Consider the following 17125-nt stretch of genomic DNA (forward strand, 5'->3'; position numbering starts at 1 on the left):
ATTGCTATTATGTCATCTCTTTAATAAAAATTTTAAAAGCTGAAAACTAAGGAATTCTACTTAGCTTATTTCAGAATATCTGCAAAAGGGGTATTCCCAAATTAATAATAGATAGTAAAAAATAAATAAAAACCTTGTAGCATATATTTATTAACAGCAATAAGGTACTTATGTTAAAAACTAATTCTTTAATTCCTTCTAAGTTTTAAATTTTGAATGAAAAATACATTGCTAGATTCAGTGCTTACTCCCTCAGTCTTTTGCTTTAATACATTGTTTATCTTGCAGAGGAGAGTTTGCTCTTTGGCTTGATGGTGATCTCTACCATGGAAGAAGTCATTCATGTAAAACATTTGGGAATCACACACTTTCTAAGCGAGAAGACTTCACTATTCAAGACATAGAAATATGGGCTTTTGAATAAGTATTTCACTATTTCACAGGTTATTGTCCCAAACCTGACATGAATCAGTGCAGCTTAAAAATCCCTAGGAGCAATATAATGTATTTTACTTATCTGTTTTGGGGTTTTTTTTCTAATTTTTGAGTGTGGCCATTAGCTATTATTTTTGAATAGCAGATGTTTTTTCATGCTTTTGCATCTGTAATATACTGTTGTACTTTTTCTAAGCTATAGACTCTTTTACAAAATACTGACCTTGTGGACTAAAAATTAACATTAGTTACTTTGAGCCTTGTGGCCTGCAAAATTTTCTTATCCATATTACATTTGCCTCCCAGGTTTCCCACACACACCTTTCCTGCAATCCTGCTAGGGGGCTGCTTCATTGAATATAGCTTATTATTTTTGTATTCAAATTATGTCTATGAATGAAGTTGCCCTCTGTAAACCTCTAAGAAAGTTGCGTGTGGGTATTTGACAGCAGCACTGCAGAGATTGGTCCAGACCAATGATGAATTCAAGTGGTGCCACAAATGGATGAGAAGCTGAGCATTCCGTCTTAACACATCGCAGTACACACATGGTGAAGTTAGAAGATATCCAAAGTCAACAGTGCCACTTGTCTTGTTTCTTGTTTATGTGTAGAAAAGTCAGCTAATACGTGTTGTAGCTGCATGCTGATTGTATTTAAAGAGTGTTTTGCACATGCTGTTAATGATCCACAGGTTTGGGACAAATACTGACAATATTGAGCTAAGTGGCAAAGACTTACAAAATAGCAAGAGAATGTAAGAATATGATAGTTCCAAAAAATTAAAAGGCTAAAGCAAGCAAAACTCAGTGAACAATTTGTAGCTATAGTAGGGCATTAAAAGTACAGAACCAGATGCATCTTTCTTCAGCATAAAGTGTCAGATATATACTGTTATACTGTTGTAGCCGTGTAGCACATCAGCTCCAAGAATATAGCTTATTCCTGTCCAAAGAAAAAAATACTTGTGATGTTTTTGAGTGGGGGTCTATGTTGTAAATTTACAATTAGCACCAGCTCTGATTAAAATGACATCATGTATCATAGGTAGACAATATTGTAATTCAGTAGACTCGTGGAATATGCAAACTTACTGTCATGTGACCTCAAAAAATAAATGACAGGATAGAATACAGTTCCAGTAGCTCTTGTCCACCTTTGTAGAAAACTTGATAAGCCATTGTGGCAATAACAGCTCAACAAAACTGTTTGTTTCAAAGCTTTTATTCTATGTTCTGCAAAAAAAAACCCAAAAAAAAACAAAACAAAAAAGAACAAAAAAATTGCTGTTAAGTGTGACAGTGACTGACTTTGTGCTGAAATTTCAGCTATTTCAGACAAACATTGTATATTATCTTGTAAATTAATGTTTAAAGTAGTTTTGTTATTATAGAAGTGTTGATTGACGGGTTGCTTATAGCACTTTAAATTATTCTAGAAATGGAATAAAAGCCAAATGGGTTGGCTTACGTAGATGTAGTTGTATATTTCAAAATATTTACATTTCTGGAAGGTAAAAAAGAAGAAACTTATATGAAGACAGCTTACTGCTATGGTAACAAGAAAGGGCAGATGTTTCATCTATAATATGCTAATGCTCTATATGAATAGAAAAACAGGGCTTTATTTTCTGTCTCTATATATATCTCTTTATCCTTATTAGAACTTAGTACAATGTGTAGAGTAAGTGTTTACAAAATAAGGAACTGTAAATAAATTGAAATGGCTTTTCTCCCCTTTGGTCTTCCACAGCAGTATTATTGTCTTTGTGGAGTTACAACTGATCATTACAACAACAACAAAAAAATCCTGTAATGGATTTCAAGTACTATAAGCTCACAGTGATGTATAGCAAATAAATCTAAATATATGTAAAAATAAACTTGAGTTGGAGTTTATTTAGAAGGTGGAGTTGATATAGAAGCACAAATGCCAATTTTGATGTTTATTTAACAACTGAATGTATAGGGTGCATTTTCTCATCTTTTTTTGGAATTTCTGGGGCTTTTTAAAGCCCATTGGGAGCCCAATGAGAATGAAGTGTGTTGTCTTCAACCATTTTGAAGAGGGAGAGGGGAAAAGTCTCAGATCATCCTTGCTGACAAAAGCGTTAATACAACTGCATAGTCTCACTATCCTAAGCTCATTGCAAATAAAGCATATTTTATTTTTTTAGAGGGTGGTGTGAAGAATTTTATAAATAATTATGCTTTAAAGAAATAAATCAAAGCACACAAAAATCTTCAGTAGCTGAATGTTTCCAAGTATTAGACCAGTCTTGGAAAAGCAAATAAGCAAAAAACTGGAAATCAAGGATAGTGTTTAGTAAGCAGTACAATAGCAATTGTGCTTGTAAAATACTAAATTAATTAAGGAATAGAAGGACATTTAATTTAAAGCATAAATGACTCTGGCAAACACTTGGTGCGGCAACTGGCTGTATAAGGAAGGGATCTACAGAAAGTAGCACATGTCTATTTAGCCTAGACCATGGATTTTATTACCAGAAGTGTAGTTAATTTCTGTATGACACATAAAAGGCACTGTCTTGATGTCCCTTCTGCCTTCAATTCATTATCCTTTTTGTGCAGTAGAATTCCTTTCCGTCTTTCCTGTCAAAGTTTGTTTCTGTGATTGTAAAGTTTTGGGGGTTGACGTTCGCTGAAGGCTTATGGGACCCATCATCTGGAGTTTGCTGCCAGAAGACCATTTCTCAGCATACAGTATTTGGATGGATTCGCTGAGTAACTTGATGTTTTATTTGGGTACCTGGGATCCAAACATGGGATTCTTAAAGCATCATCTTTTGGCTCTGAATCCTGTGTTACTGCTTTTGTGTAATTTGCAAAAAAGTCATAATTTATGACATACAGCTTGGGCTTGCATCTTCCTGCTCACCTGTTCATATTGCATTAGCGGGTTTTTTTGTTGGTTTGGTTTGTTGGTTTGGTTTTTTGTACAGGAATTACAATGTCTGCATAAAATTTGCTCTTGGAAGATGAGTAAGAACATTATTACTTTTTTTATTTGAAACTGAAGGAATAGTCAGTCTTGTATTCTTCATTCAGTATTTGAATCTTAAGTCTCACTTTATGTTCTCCCTTCATAGAAGAACAGATGTCTTCAGGGTATTTTACTATTGTCTCTGCAATTTCCCTCAAATACCGAACAAACCTCCTCTTTCTCCTCTTAAGAGTAAATGCTACTGGAATGATAAACAGCTACACTGTGCTTCTGGAGCACAGAGAGGAATTGTCCACTGAGGGAATGGTGTACACTTGGTGTAGTAAGTGCAAACCAGTCCTGCTGGCTGTCTCACTGCAGAAGTGCCAGCTCTGCCTTCTGCTGTCCTGCTTACCCTACAAGCTTTGTAATCATAGTTTGTTTCCTCTTGTGATAATTACACTGCTAATAGTACGCATGCTGTTGAATGCTAAACTGCTTTGTGCCCTGAGGTGTCAGCAGTGGCTTCAGTTGGTGTTGAGGCAGTGCAATGTGTACATAGCAGCTGAAATGGCTGTGGAGGAGGGCCTGCCAGTATCTCTTCTGTGATGAGTAATGACTGAACATATCACCGTGAGTAGTATGCTCTTCACTACAGCTAATTCTATTTCAATAGCCTTCCCCTGTTTTAAAAATGAGCTGTATGACTGAACCTTGACTGTACAGAAACATTTGTAAAGAAGGAATCAGTGTGGAGGAGGGAACTGATTTTTACTGGGTGGGATACGTGTCCGTTGAACTTTCCATTCACTTCAAGCCACTGCAGCAACTGTGGTGAGACTTGGAAAACTACAGAGGTATAAAACTCAAATGTATTTCTTCTGATACAAGTTCCATGTTGTTACTTGAACTTGATAGCTGTATTAGAATATAAAAATATGTATGTAAGTTCCTACAGAAGAAGATAAAATTTTTTCAGTACCAAGGACGTGCAAAAACAACACTAGCTTCAGACAGGAGAGTGCAGGAGCTCTGTTTCAAGTAAAACATTTTGGAAGTTAATAGAGTATTTAAGAAAATAATGTGCAACTACAAACTATCATGACAGTACTTGAGAGTTGCTCATTGTCTCAAAAGTTAAGGGGTTTATTTTCCAAGCAAGTCAGAACTAGGAAAGCAGGTCTTAAAAATTTACAGAGACTGCTTTAATCAAGCAAATTTTGGCCTTTATCATCTCTCTGCTTCGAATATTTAAATTTGGTGGAGGTTGTGCTAACACACAAAATAGTAGGAGAGTTAGGGTGGGTAATTCAGGGAGTACTTTTGTTTGTTTTTTAATTTTGTTTATCTCCCACACCATGGATAAATTTGTCACACAGCTTAATGTAAAAACATGTTACAAAACATATAACTTATATGAAATGCTTCCATATGCCATAACTTACGTCAATATTTAATATTTCCTTTTGACAAAAATGGTAAACTCTTTTCATAAATTAAAAGGCTTTGCATGATACTGCCTACTCAAATAGCGGAGGGTGGTATGAGCAAAAATACTGGTTATGTCATGTGGTGTGCTCATCCAATTGGAATGAAATAGTTTGAGGGGAAGAATAGGAAAAAGTGGGCGGGTTTGGTTTATTTTGCATAGATTTTAACACCAGGATAACTGAATGGGAGGCTTAAGTTACCTGCAGTGAGCTAGGAATCAGTGAGGTTGATGATATATAGCAGTGATTACATTGTTATGGCTGCTGTGTTTTCCTTTGGTAGGATGAGACTTCTCACAAACAGAAATATGTAAGTAACTTAACACTTACATGCCTTCAGTGTGTATTCTTTGTACAGGTGTTTTGTATAAGATCTGTTGCCATGTACTGTGAAATCTTTTTCTGGTGCTTTGGACAGAGAAACCTTCACAGGAAATATTTTAACAGCCTATGGAAAGGAGAATGTACTTATATTTTGAAGCGACTTACTTCACGGAATGTGCACGTGTACTTGTTTTCCAGTGTGTGGGAAAATAAGCCAAGAAGTAATTAAGGGCTTTATTTATAGTTCATGTATTCCTTTGACATCAAATTTTTTTCCAAGACAATTTAGACAGCTATAAAAGGTCATTATATAAAGATGTAAAGGAAAATATAAGAATATGCAGGTAGAAATTATGATATGTAAGTATTACAGTAAGACATCAATTTTGTACATCAACTTGAGTAGTCTAAGAGATCTCAAGAAAACATTAAATAAGCTCCATTGATTCCATCTTGCAATTAATTTTTCTTCCGTGGAGTCATATAATGTAACTATGCCCAAAGTATCAATGATCTACATCGATTTAGAATAGATATTGTAGTCAGTTATTGTATCATTAAGTTATAAAATATTTGGTTTATTTGTACATTCAAAGCTTCAAACTGGAGTACCTGTACTCATAATAAGACAGCAATACTTGTTTTATCAGAGACAAGATGTTAATACACCTCTACTTCTGTAAGAAGATATTTGCTCTTTCAGTTTGAAAGAATCTTTAAGAGGGAATAAAAACCACTTCTTTTTCATAACTTGCCCAGGCATCTGCTCTGAAACAAATGCTTTTCATGTGAAGCACACACATTTTACCAGGACAGCTATTTTTACAGCAGTAGATAAACTGGTAGCTCTCATCTAGTAAGTAGCAGAGACCTTACAAAGTTCTCAGATGTGTGAATAATACAATTTTAAGTCCTAGAAATATTAGTTCATTAGTGTTTAGTCCTCTTCAGCATCAGCTGGACTGAAATACATTGTTTCAGTGACATTGGAATGGCAAATGCTGTAAAATTACGTCAGTATTTCTGTGTCATGTGGAACAACGTTTTCCTCAAAGTTATGGACACCGTTTCTCTCTTTTCTCACAGAGATACAGTTCAATGGGAGATGGTGATGTTAGTTGCTTTTTTGCTGTATAAAAAAGTACAAGTACCTGGCTAGTTTTTATATGTTGCATATTATTTTTCCCTGTATTTATAAGAACAGTATCTGTATAGATAATCAATGAGATGTTGCACAATGTTGCATAGAAGGTATTTTTAGGTAGCTAATAAAAACTTTTATTCATTACATTCCAACCTCCATAAGCTTAAATATGAAACAATCTAAAAAATTAGTTATATAAATACAATAAATATATAAAACCCCATTTTTAAAAAGAAGTATTTTTATGTGATATATAAGAGAAAGCTGTGTCAACAGTTATATCAACAAGATAATACTGCTAATAGTTACAAATCGTGCTTGTAAAGAACACAGATGTGGTATCCTTGATTCTGTACTATAATCAAGTAATTTTACTTGTATTTAAATCAATTAATTAGGAAGGGAAGTGCATGCACAAGACTATTTTTCAGATCAAAAACTTTGAGTTTATATTGTTATTCCATTTCGATCTGGCATGTTTCATATTCCTGATATTCCAGTTTAAACAGGTTGAGAATATCTTAATATTTTAATATCTTAATATTGAGAATATCTTAAAGAAGTGGAAGTTGGAATTAGTTTGTAGCCCTTTATATTGCTTTGGGCTTTTATCATCAGCTGCTTATATTTCATGTAGATTTCTCCTTGTTTTTCATGTAGTAATTAACTTAATTGTCCTGGAAGCACTTCCAGTACAAAATGAAGTCCATTTGGATGTTTGGGTTATCATGCACTAGTTATAAAACACATATTTCAAAAAATACTCTTTTCTATATGGTGAACAGCAAAATCTTATTTTCAAAATGTGCAAATGCTAATGGCAGGGGAGAAGAGGAGAAAAGTTTTCCAAAAGTTGTTCTGGTTATAGCCTAATTTATTTTAATAAAGTAATTATGACATTATCATCTCTTCCTTGCCACAACATTTCTCCTTCAAAGTCCACCAGCCCATGTTTCCTGGCTCTCATAAGAATCCCAACAACTTTATCTGAGATACGAACGTATCTGTCGAAGAGTTCCCCAAAAGTGACTTGGATCTTGCCATCAGGCCGTGGCTTGGCCATTGATTCAATGATGAAGCACATGTCCCTGATCTCCCGGTGGATGTGCGCCTCAGCTCTCTTGGCTCTCTCAGCAGTTTTGGTTCCTTCCTTTGGGTGACCGTATCCTTCATCTCCTTTGTGCAGACGCGTGGACATGGCCAGCTCGTGGTCGAACTCCTCGCTGAAGGGGTTCAGCTTCTGTGTTATGATGTGCTGGTCGGCCCATTCCTGCCACCTGTCCTTGAGGCTGTGCACGGCGCTGCTTTTCTTGCGAGCGTTGCTGCGCGCCTCCTCGCTCAGCCGGCTGGCGCTGAAAGACACAAACACACCCCAGCTTTGCATCTCCTCCTTTCCTGATGCAAGTCTGCTGTTTATTGCTCTCTGCTGTTAACTGGGTTACTGTGGTTTTGGGATGAGCTGGAATCCACCAGGTGGCACAAGTTGACCACTTCTAGATTAGTTCTGTCGGGCTTTTGGTCCACATTCAGTTTGCCCTCAAAGGCAAGTCCGTGATGACAGCATTATTCTGCCTACACGACCACCTTCCAGCCCTGATCTGAGCCATTTTGACAAACTTCACCCCAGAATGACTTAATTCTGTGAGGGAGGAAACCTGTTGCTGATTACCTGCACTTTCTATACCTTTAGTCAGTCACACAGTTCCCCCTTCCTGCCTGCTTGGCCAAGCCTGAAGTGTGCCTGCCCTGTGGTTAGAGATGCTGATTGCTGTAGATTTATGACCAGGCTGAAAACTAGAGGGTAGTGCCTAGAAAAGTCTGTCCCCTGTCATGTCAATGATTATAGCAACAACAAAAAGTTAATTGAGTGCAGTAGCTCTGTCTATGCTTTTATATTTGGCGTATGGTTCTGAATAAATATTCAAGTCCAAAATTCACATTCCCATTGGTAGGGTAGAAGTTGGAAAATGTCAAGGACAAAGGATAAGGAAACCTTTGGGGTTTTTTTGGGGACGGTTGGTTTTTTATGACTGTATTAGTTCTGGATGACTCCAGGCAGACTCTATCCTCTCGTGGCCAATCTCACATGTTGAGGGGCAGCAGTAGATAGTCTGAGCTAGTCTTTGTGCTGTCCACGTCCTGTCAATGTCTATGGGCAGAACTCAGCTTGGGACTATGCTGTGCTGTAGCTGTGCCAAAGTAATTTGTTTTTTAATATTTTTACTCCCCAAAAGACTGCTCTGAAGCCTCTCCAGTAATGTCAGCTGAATGTTAACACCAGAGAATCAAAAAGCACTTACCAAACAGCACAGTGCTGCAAAGTTGCAGGAAATTATGTTTCCCTGCTGTTTTCTACTAAGTGTTTGAAAGAGAATATAAATCATAGAGATGTCTACAGTGCAGAACAGTGCACCAGAAAGATGCCAGTATTGGACAGGGCTGTGCTAGGGTAAAAGGTGCAAACACGTAGTCCCGGGGATAGAAAAAGTTCTTAGAAGAGCTGCAACTCTTTATTAGCTGTGGCGTTGCCCCAAGATTGGCTTGGCTGTATTGAGAAACTGTGTTTCAAAAGCTCCAAAATGCTCTTCACTATCAATTTGGTGGAAAACCATCAGAATTGAGCATACCGAGTGGCCAAGGAAGTGCACCTTTCTTCTGTGGTGTGATTACAGAGTATCCTGAGAGTAGGCAGTGTGTATGTACCTGTAATTTTGTGTAAGTGACTAACAGGTAGGTGTTGGCAGGAAAGCATTAAAATATACTAGTGGGGTAAATCTAGAAAATTTAGTTTCCTGACAATAAGCCAAATGCTCCTCTATATAAGCTGTTGTCATACAGAGAAAGGGAAAGCTGTGATCCTTTGGACCTTCACCTGAATTGTACCCTCATTGTCCAGAGGAGCTGTGGGCACAGGGTTTGGCTATGCTAAGGAATTTGTCTCCTGAAGTCAAAGGTCACAAACCCTGTGCCAGCACAGTCTGAACTCCAGCTGAAGCTCAGATTGCTTCACTATCTCTTCATGAGGGAAGCTATCAGTTAAGGCAGGGGGGGGGAGAAAATCCTAAGTGAATCAAAAGTGCCTTGAAGGAGTGATGCCATCAGTCTCAGTAGAGTTTATGAGTAGATATCACCGTGGACAGCTTATTCCTCAGCCATAGCCAGCTGCTTCCCCTTCTCTCCAGGGATTGTGACCTCTGAGAAAGTCCTAGAGCTTCAGTTCCCCAGGTTGAGTGGAGAGAAGAGGGGGAGTGAGACAGCAGGAGGCTGTGCAGTCTTTGTTACTTGTTTTAGCAGTCTAAATGTATTCCCTCCTTTTTCTACCAAAACTCATTTTCCTTTCTAGCAGAATATTATTCCCTTCCTCATCCAGATCATCTTCTCAGTGGTTGAGAGTGGTTCTGCTTTTAATGTGCCACACATGGGTTTGGAAAAACCTTACTTTTTTAATGCAGCTTGTAATTTAACCATTTCTAGTTGCTTAAGTGCTATTTTTGCCATAGTTTAGCTTAATGACAAGTTTAAAACATGAATTGCATACACATAGAAGCATTTTTTCATGTTTCTACTGCATCTGCACAAAGGACTGTGCATCCAAAGCAAAGGTTTTGAACTTTCTCCCACTCTAAGAAGTGCCTTACATGCAACAATCAACTAAGTTAACCTGTTAACCAGAATGGTCATCCTAAATGCATCCTGACCTCCTAGGCAAACAATGTCTCTGTTGTATATTCACCCTGGTTCTTTCTGTAGGGGAAAGGTATGAATCTCATTTTAACATTTTGAGTTTCATGTCCCTTTTGTTGCATCCCTTTTGCTCCTAAGCAGGAACAGAATAATGTCTCTTATGCCAGTAGGAGTCAACAGGCCTTCTACAAAGCAAGCAGCCTTATTCCAGGGAGTAGTGAAGCTGGAAATAACGAAGGTGCTGATGTGAGGAAAACAAAATACTTGCACTGGTGCTTTTTTCCTGGAATGTGGAGAGGAAAATGAGAGATATGCTTTAACAACTATGTACTTATGGCCTTTTTGAAGAAGATTAAACTACATTGAAAGGCTCATAAAGGTCATAGACTGACATGTTATGTTCTGAGGCTGTAAAATAAATTTAAAGAAATGACTAGTTAAAAAAAGTCCAGTCCTGATAGCACCACTGTAAGTGCATAAAATTATTTTTGTATCTGATTTCAGTGCAAGAAAGAGCTGTAAGTAACATAGAGGGTGTTATTTCAATCATTTGGACGACATTAAATATGGCTAATCAATCTTTTTTCAAGTAGCAGCACTAAAATTAGGCATACGAGGAAAATAGAAGTTTAACAGAAGCTAGATATTGGTCTGTTTCTGCTGTAACATTTGAAACTAAAAAAATTTTTTTAATTAAAGTTGTTTACAAGTAGGTGCTGCAAATTTATCCTTTTTCTGCTGTATATGTGGAATCTTTAGGTTGGAGCCCCTAACTTCTGTGAAAGGATGGTGCACAGAGTCCTGCCCAAAAGCAGGTACCACAAACTTTCAAGCTCTAGGTTACGGGGGAGCTTTTTTCACTTAGACTGTTAACCATTTTCTTCTTACAGGAGCTGACTGCTTAGCTATACAGCAAAGCATCATTCTAATCCCATCTAAACAGTTAAAATAGCTCTGAGGGTGTATGTTCAGATAACTGTGCTTGAAGCTACTCTATGGTTGAAATCCATAACTGTGTTAGTCACAGTCTAATGATCGCAATAATGTTCATCAGTGGTGAGGTGTAAAGCCAAAACTGTGACCATGATACAGCCTGTCCACCTGTCTGCAAAGGGATCACAGAGTTTGTTTTGGCATTTTCATCAGTTTTTCATCCTCTGTGCTGATCCAGTTTTTAATTTCTGGAAATGCAATTGAGATATGGTGTGAACTTGGGATCCAAGATACTGTGAATTTTTCCTTTCTTTGAATTGGTGAATTCCAAATCCATGGAAAGCTTTCAAAGAGAAGTAGTGAACCCAACTTTTGACAAGTATGTTGAATAATTCCTGCAACATTACTTAGTTACATTCTCCTCAAATTGCTCCTGAGAATATTTATACTAACCAAAACAATGAATAAGTATTTGGAAACATTACTTATCAAATATATTGATTTAGACAACATTTGCTGAAATAAATGAATAGCTGAAGGCTCTTGATGAGGTAAAAGTTGTGATTCTGAAATACAGACTGAAATATTAAGAAGTAAGTAGTTCTTTTGATGAACTGGTAAATATAGTGTGAAAATTAAATATAATTAGCATTTCCAAAATATAACTTCCTGACTTTTTGTATTAGGTACATAGTCCAATGTTGTTGAGGAACTCCTTAAGCACAGAGTGATATGTGAAAGGTCTCCTGAATTTTGATTAATTTCTTCTAAGCCAAGAGTAATAGTTTATCTTTGACCACTTCCTACCATTCACCCCACCTCCCATTTTCCCTGTGAAAAGCTGTACCCTTCTGCCATTTGTATAAGGAAGATGTTTTTGATGTAGTTTGATGTAATGAAGATGCTTTACTTACAGAGATGGGGCAGGCCGTTTAATCCTTACAGCTGTCACCTCCCGGTCACTGTCTTCCTGCTCGAGCTTGTCCTCTGCTTCCCCATAGCCACTGTCCTGGGCATCCAGGCTGTCATCACGACTCTTAAGCAGCAGCTCTCGCTTGGCCTCATCTTTGTCCTCTTCTTCCATCTTCTTCCAGCCCTTGGTCAGCTCTGATACCACATTTGAACACTTCCTCCTTATGGTTGAAGGTAATTTGCTACTAAGAATTTTGTCAATAGCACTTGATTCTTCTTTGAGTTTGGTCAGCTCGGAACTGCTGTTGTTGTTCTCATATCTTTCACTGAGGAGACTGACATCGCCCCCTCGTTCATAGGCTTTGCTGACGACTGTTTTGGTCACCTCTTTGCTTTTAATGCTGAACGTTTTGAGGTCTTCATCTGATTCCCTTGATTTTTTTTCAGCATCTCTTACTGTCATTGATTCCGTTGGTAAGGATTTTTCATAATCTTTTTCTTGGTCCCTTTTTACAGATGGAATTTGCCATTTTTCAAAAGAACTTTCTTGCACAGGGTGAGCTGATGAGCTTTCTGCAGTGGGAACCCATCCACAGGGCTCTTGCTCTTGCTTTACGTGGTGGTCAGATGCCCACTGCTGCCAGCCTCGTGCCAAGCTGAAGACCTGGCTGGCCATCCGGATCTTGTGGACAGCCCTTTTCACAGGAGCAGCTCTCGGCTTTTCTTCAGGAGCCATGTTGCTGTCTGCTGCCATCCTGGCTTCTCCCCTTCTTATGCTCAGCACCTTCTGAATGGACTTCCTGAAGTGAATAATGCCCTCTGAAGAGGGCCACACAGATTTAAATAGAAGCAGGAGCAGTTGATGCCCTTGGAAAATATGTGAAACGCTTCTCACAAAGATATAGTATCCTCACTGTTGCAGAGGTCTTTTTTTAAAACACAGGGTTACATTTCATCACAGCAGATGAATGATGCATGATGTAAACAGTGTGACACAGACCTGTGCTGGAAATAGTGGGAAAGTAATAGCTCCTTTAGTGCCTCCTTCCCTTGCACTGCTGAATTCCCAGTTTGTTGGCAAGGGTCTTGTCGTTTTGGAAATGCAGCACTTGGGTTAGAGATTCTGATCAGAGTGACTGAAAATGCTAAATGTGAAGGGCTGTCAGTGGCTAGGAACTTTGGCCAGACTGGACACTCCTCATCATAACAAGAAAATAGTAGCCTTTGTCATAGTGTGTGAAACCAGAAGCAAGTTATGAGTGAGAAATTTTTAGAGGTACTTCTTAAAAAGATACTGGGAGAGTTTTTCTTATTGCTCGTGTGTCCAAGGAAATTGAGGTTTGTTAATTTTTTAAAAGGTATTTATGCGTTCTCTTCCCAGTCATTATCTATTAATGTCTCTCTCTTTAGAAAATACCTTCAGGGGGGCCTGGGAACACTATCATGTTTGGTGTCAGCACTAAGGAAGAGGGAATCACTGTGTCTGGGGATCAGTATAATAAGTCTGACTTGATCAGATGAATGAATGATCTCCAAATTTTAGGGGTTTGAGAAAATAAAATATAACCTATTTAATTTCTCACTGCTTTTCAATAGAGTTATATACAGCTTAATTATGTTTACTGTGTACAATATAAGAAAAATCAGGTTTTCTAGGAAACCTTATGATTTGCTCATTCCAGAGGACTTCCTAGAGTGTGTTCATGTTTGAATTTGTGAAATTGTTCAGTGAATTAATACATCCATTGTTATATGGTAATAAAAGTTTTTCTGCAATACAGTCCTGTGATATCTTATTTCTTAGTATAATGTTTCCTAAATAGGAATGGAAAATATCATTGCTTTTTCAATCCATCATACCTTGCAGATTACAGGATGACCATGGCACTTGCCATGTGGTGCTCTGAGGTTCACTGAACTTCAGGGAATTCTGTTGGCTTTGTTGGTGTTACATCAGAGATAAATATGGACTCTCATGCTTGGCCTTCTTTTTATCTTCTCTCGGTTAAAGGCTGGGCTGTTTGAAGTAGGTCAGATCATATTTAGCTCTTGATTAATGCTATAAGACTACATCATACCTTTGACTTCCATGTGGAATTCCTCATTAATCTGTGGAGTAATTTCCTCTTCAAAACTGATGACATAATGCAAGTTAGTGTTGCTATTAGATATTTACGCATGCTTTTATTTTAGAAAAAAATGTGTCACCTCTGTGTACTGTACATTCTCAGCTATTACTCACTGCGTCATAGTACCCATACAATTTGATTAAGGAGCATATGTCACCAAACATTTATTTTGGGGTCATTTTAAGGCTAATCAGGAGTGGGACCTTCTTGTGCTTAGAATTTACACGTCCATGCACGCATGCAGGGGAGTGTATGCTCCCTAAAATACAAGGATGAGGTGTGTGAAAGAAAACAATGCCCATAGGCAGAATAGGAGTATTACACCAGTTCATTATGTCATTCTGACTGGTTTCTTGATTATAAGAGGTGGCTGAGGCGTTTAGAATGACCTGAAAGCTAAATACAGATAAGGGATAAGGCAAGGAAGGACTGCAGTGAAACAAGTGACTGTGAAAGACAATCCTGTAAACCCAACAGAGACCCCTGTTACAAGGCAGGGTCAGCTTCACCTCCATGTGTCCTGGATCCTGTTTTACTTGCTCTTAAAGAACACCAGCAGTAGATACTCCCCACTGTCTAGGCAATCTATTCCACTGGTTAACTGGCTGTATTTTGCAATCAGATCCCTCTTCTCAGTTTATTACTGCAAATAGTCTTGAAGTTCTTGAACACTTTCATACCATATTTGCAAGTAGCTGTATTGAAATTCATGGCACTGAAAAATAATTGTATTCCTGAGGAATGTTTAGAGATTACAGCACATTTCAAAGAAGTTGTTAATGAAGAGACATCTGGGTTTTTTCTTAACAGACTTGACCATGGTACATTGGTCATAGTCCTACAGACTTAATGCTTACATAGTTTAGATAAATGACAATGAAATGTTACAGGCTAATGAAAACCACCAAGATTACATATCTAAGCTACTATTAAATCCATATTGCACAGCAATATGTTAAACAAATATTTAGTTAAAATTGGTCACAATATTAAGTTGAAGTGTTATCACAGACTTGTCCAAAACGCCAGTGAAACTTTGATATAATTGTTCTGAGAATAACTATCTTTATTATGCTTACTTTTAGGGTGTACAGTGATATTGCCTCAAATGTGTTGAATGTGGTCTCATTTTACAGGGTGGTGCTGCCAGCAAGAAGTTAATTTTAAGTGCAAATTATGTCCAAATCATCCAGTGATATTCATACTTGGCATGTTGTTTACTTTGTAAATGTTTTATTGCAGTAAGACTAGAATTTATTACTTCATGATTTTAAATTTTAATTTTTAATGAGATAATCAACCAAGGTTACATTTCTGCATGTAATCTCTCTGCTGTGGCTTCCACAAGCCAATAGCCAGCCCTAAAGGTTCAGGTATGTTTTAGGCAGGCTGGACCCAAGCCACCTTTTCTATGTCTTCCACACATCACAAGGTCACAAAATGTACTCTAAATGCTCAGCAAGGCTGGGTGATGGTGACTGTCACAGGCTTTCATAAATTCAGAAACCATCCTTGAGAGTAGAGTGACCATTTCTAGCAGAAGATCTATGGGAGAAAAGGTAATTGGAGAAAGTGTTAACTTTGATGAGTAAGCTTGACACATGCTGAAGTTGTAAAGCACGTAAAATAGCTAACAAGTCCTTTTGTCCTTGGCCCTGGCTGCCTACACTTCTGGGATTTAACATCTCTATGACACCTTTAGATGAGTCTGCACATGTCCTTAAGACCTTGTGGCTGCTTGTGGATTGCTGCATTTCACATAATACCTCTGACTTCCTGAATCCGAAGTTGTGAATGACCACCTGAGGGGTTGCCAGTGTCAGAGGTAAAAGTCGGGATGTTTTTGCTGCGTGATGGTTTGGTTTTGTTTTCCCCTGGATGGATTTTTCCCTGTACAGTTATGAACTATTTAAAAATCCTTTAATTTTCTCTTTGCTGTAGAACACTAACTGTCTCTGGGAGACCAGTATGCCCTCAATGATTAATTGTGATTAATTTTAAAGGTAGAACTGTATCTTACATTACTTTCCATTGTCAGGCATTGACATAAATTATTCAGTGGGTTTGATTCCAAGGAATTTAATTTTGAACCAATTGTAAATGTATGAAAGATGCTGTCTTCCTCCCCAGAGTTAGTGGTGAATAACGAGAACAAGATGTGTTTCTTTCTTGAGTGTAACTAGCTGCCATTATCAGGCATCTCAGGAATTCTATTCACTATAACACAGTTAAAGTACATTGTGTACTTTATAACACCACACGTTTCCAGTTATCACAGGAAACCTGTAAAAAGAGTTAGAGTTTGGGATTTCCTTATTTTTAGAGTTCACGTCAAACAAATTCCTTCTAACAACAGCAGTGAGCAACTGTGTCCCATTCAGTGTGCAGTTTCATGGACAATCCAGGTGTCTGAGGTCCAAGAAAGGGATGCTCCTGAGCCTTTGAGTTGGGTTGTGTCCAGCCATTAACTGAAAGCAGTTCATGCATTCATTGGTGCGGTTATATTTGCATCCTATATCTGGCCACAGCCTTTTCTGTTTAACTGAAATTGTGTTGTCCTGAGAAATTATCCCTGTTTAATTACAAAGAATTTTGAATCTTTATTTGATTACATGTCATCAGGATTCAACTACATGAGAGATCAGGGCTTATCCATGGTCTATCATAGTCGCACTGCTCTGTGTAGGATATAAACCCAACAAACTGTCAAGAAAACCCTGGTCAGAACCAAGGCTGAAAGATTCTTAGTTGTGGCAGGGTATTGGGGGGAGGGAAGATGCACTGTCCAGTAGCAGCAGCTGCAGCAAGTAAGTTGTGGAGCACAGCCCCAAAGCTCCTCTCACTCCAGGTGGCACAGATTTAAATGCAAGCCACCCAAGTAATAGAAACCAGCCCTGTATATTCTCAGCTGGCTGAGGATGAGAATTTAGCATAATTTTTCACTGCAGTCTGGTAGAGAGACCTGGCTGTTAGAGCTGACAGAAATCAAATTCAGGATGGGCTTGCATGCATCCATGTGTCTACAAGTTCCTACCCAAGCCCTGCTACTCAAGTGACAAAACTCTTCACTGTCTTGAATATTTTATTCCTCTAAAGTTGTCTTCACATTTCAGAAGATGAAAACTAATACTG

The 17125-nt window shown here is 38.0% G+C and overlaps 2 protein-coding genes across 8 annotated transcripts in view; one reads left to right on the forward strand and one right to left on the reverse strand.

Moving 5' to 3' along the window:
• OXR1 (oxidation resistance 1) overlaps positions 1 to 2316 on the forward strand; it is a 225696-nt gene extending 223380 nt beyond the window's left edge. For all 7 annotated transcript variants that reach the window (XM_066334766.1, XM_066334758.1, XM_066334776.1 and 4 more), the window contains one exon: positions 289 to 2316. In XM_066334766.1, coding sequence (XP_066190863.1) covers positions 289 to 424 — 136 coding nt within the window. In that variant the 3' untranslated portion in view covers positions 425 to 2316. The remainder of the gene's footprint in view (positions 1 to 288) is intronic.
• Positions 2317 to 6897: 4581 nt separating this feature from the next.
• ABRA (actin binding Rho activating protein) lies at positions 6898 to 12904 on the reverse strand. The gene is made up of 2 exons (XM_066334825.1): positions 11867 to 12904; positions 6898 to 7687 (listed from the first exon to the last, which is right to left on the reverse strand). The coding sequence occupies exons 1-2, from the start codon at positions 12616 to 12618 to the stop codon at positions 7210 to 7212; spliced, it is 1230 nt and encodes a 409-aa protein (XP_066190922.1). The 5' UTR covers positions 12619 to 12904; the 3' UTR covers positions 6898 to 7209.
• Positions 12905 to 17125: the final 4221 nt, after the last annotated feature.

Source organism: Sylvia atricapilla, chromosome 1, assembly GCF_009819655.1.
Source record: "Sylvia atricapilla isolate bSylAtr1 chromosome 1, bSylAtr1.pri, whole genome shotgun sequence".
NCBI lineage: Eukaryota > Metazoa > Chordata > Aves > Passeriformes > Sylviidae > Sylvia > Sylvia atricapilla.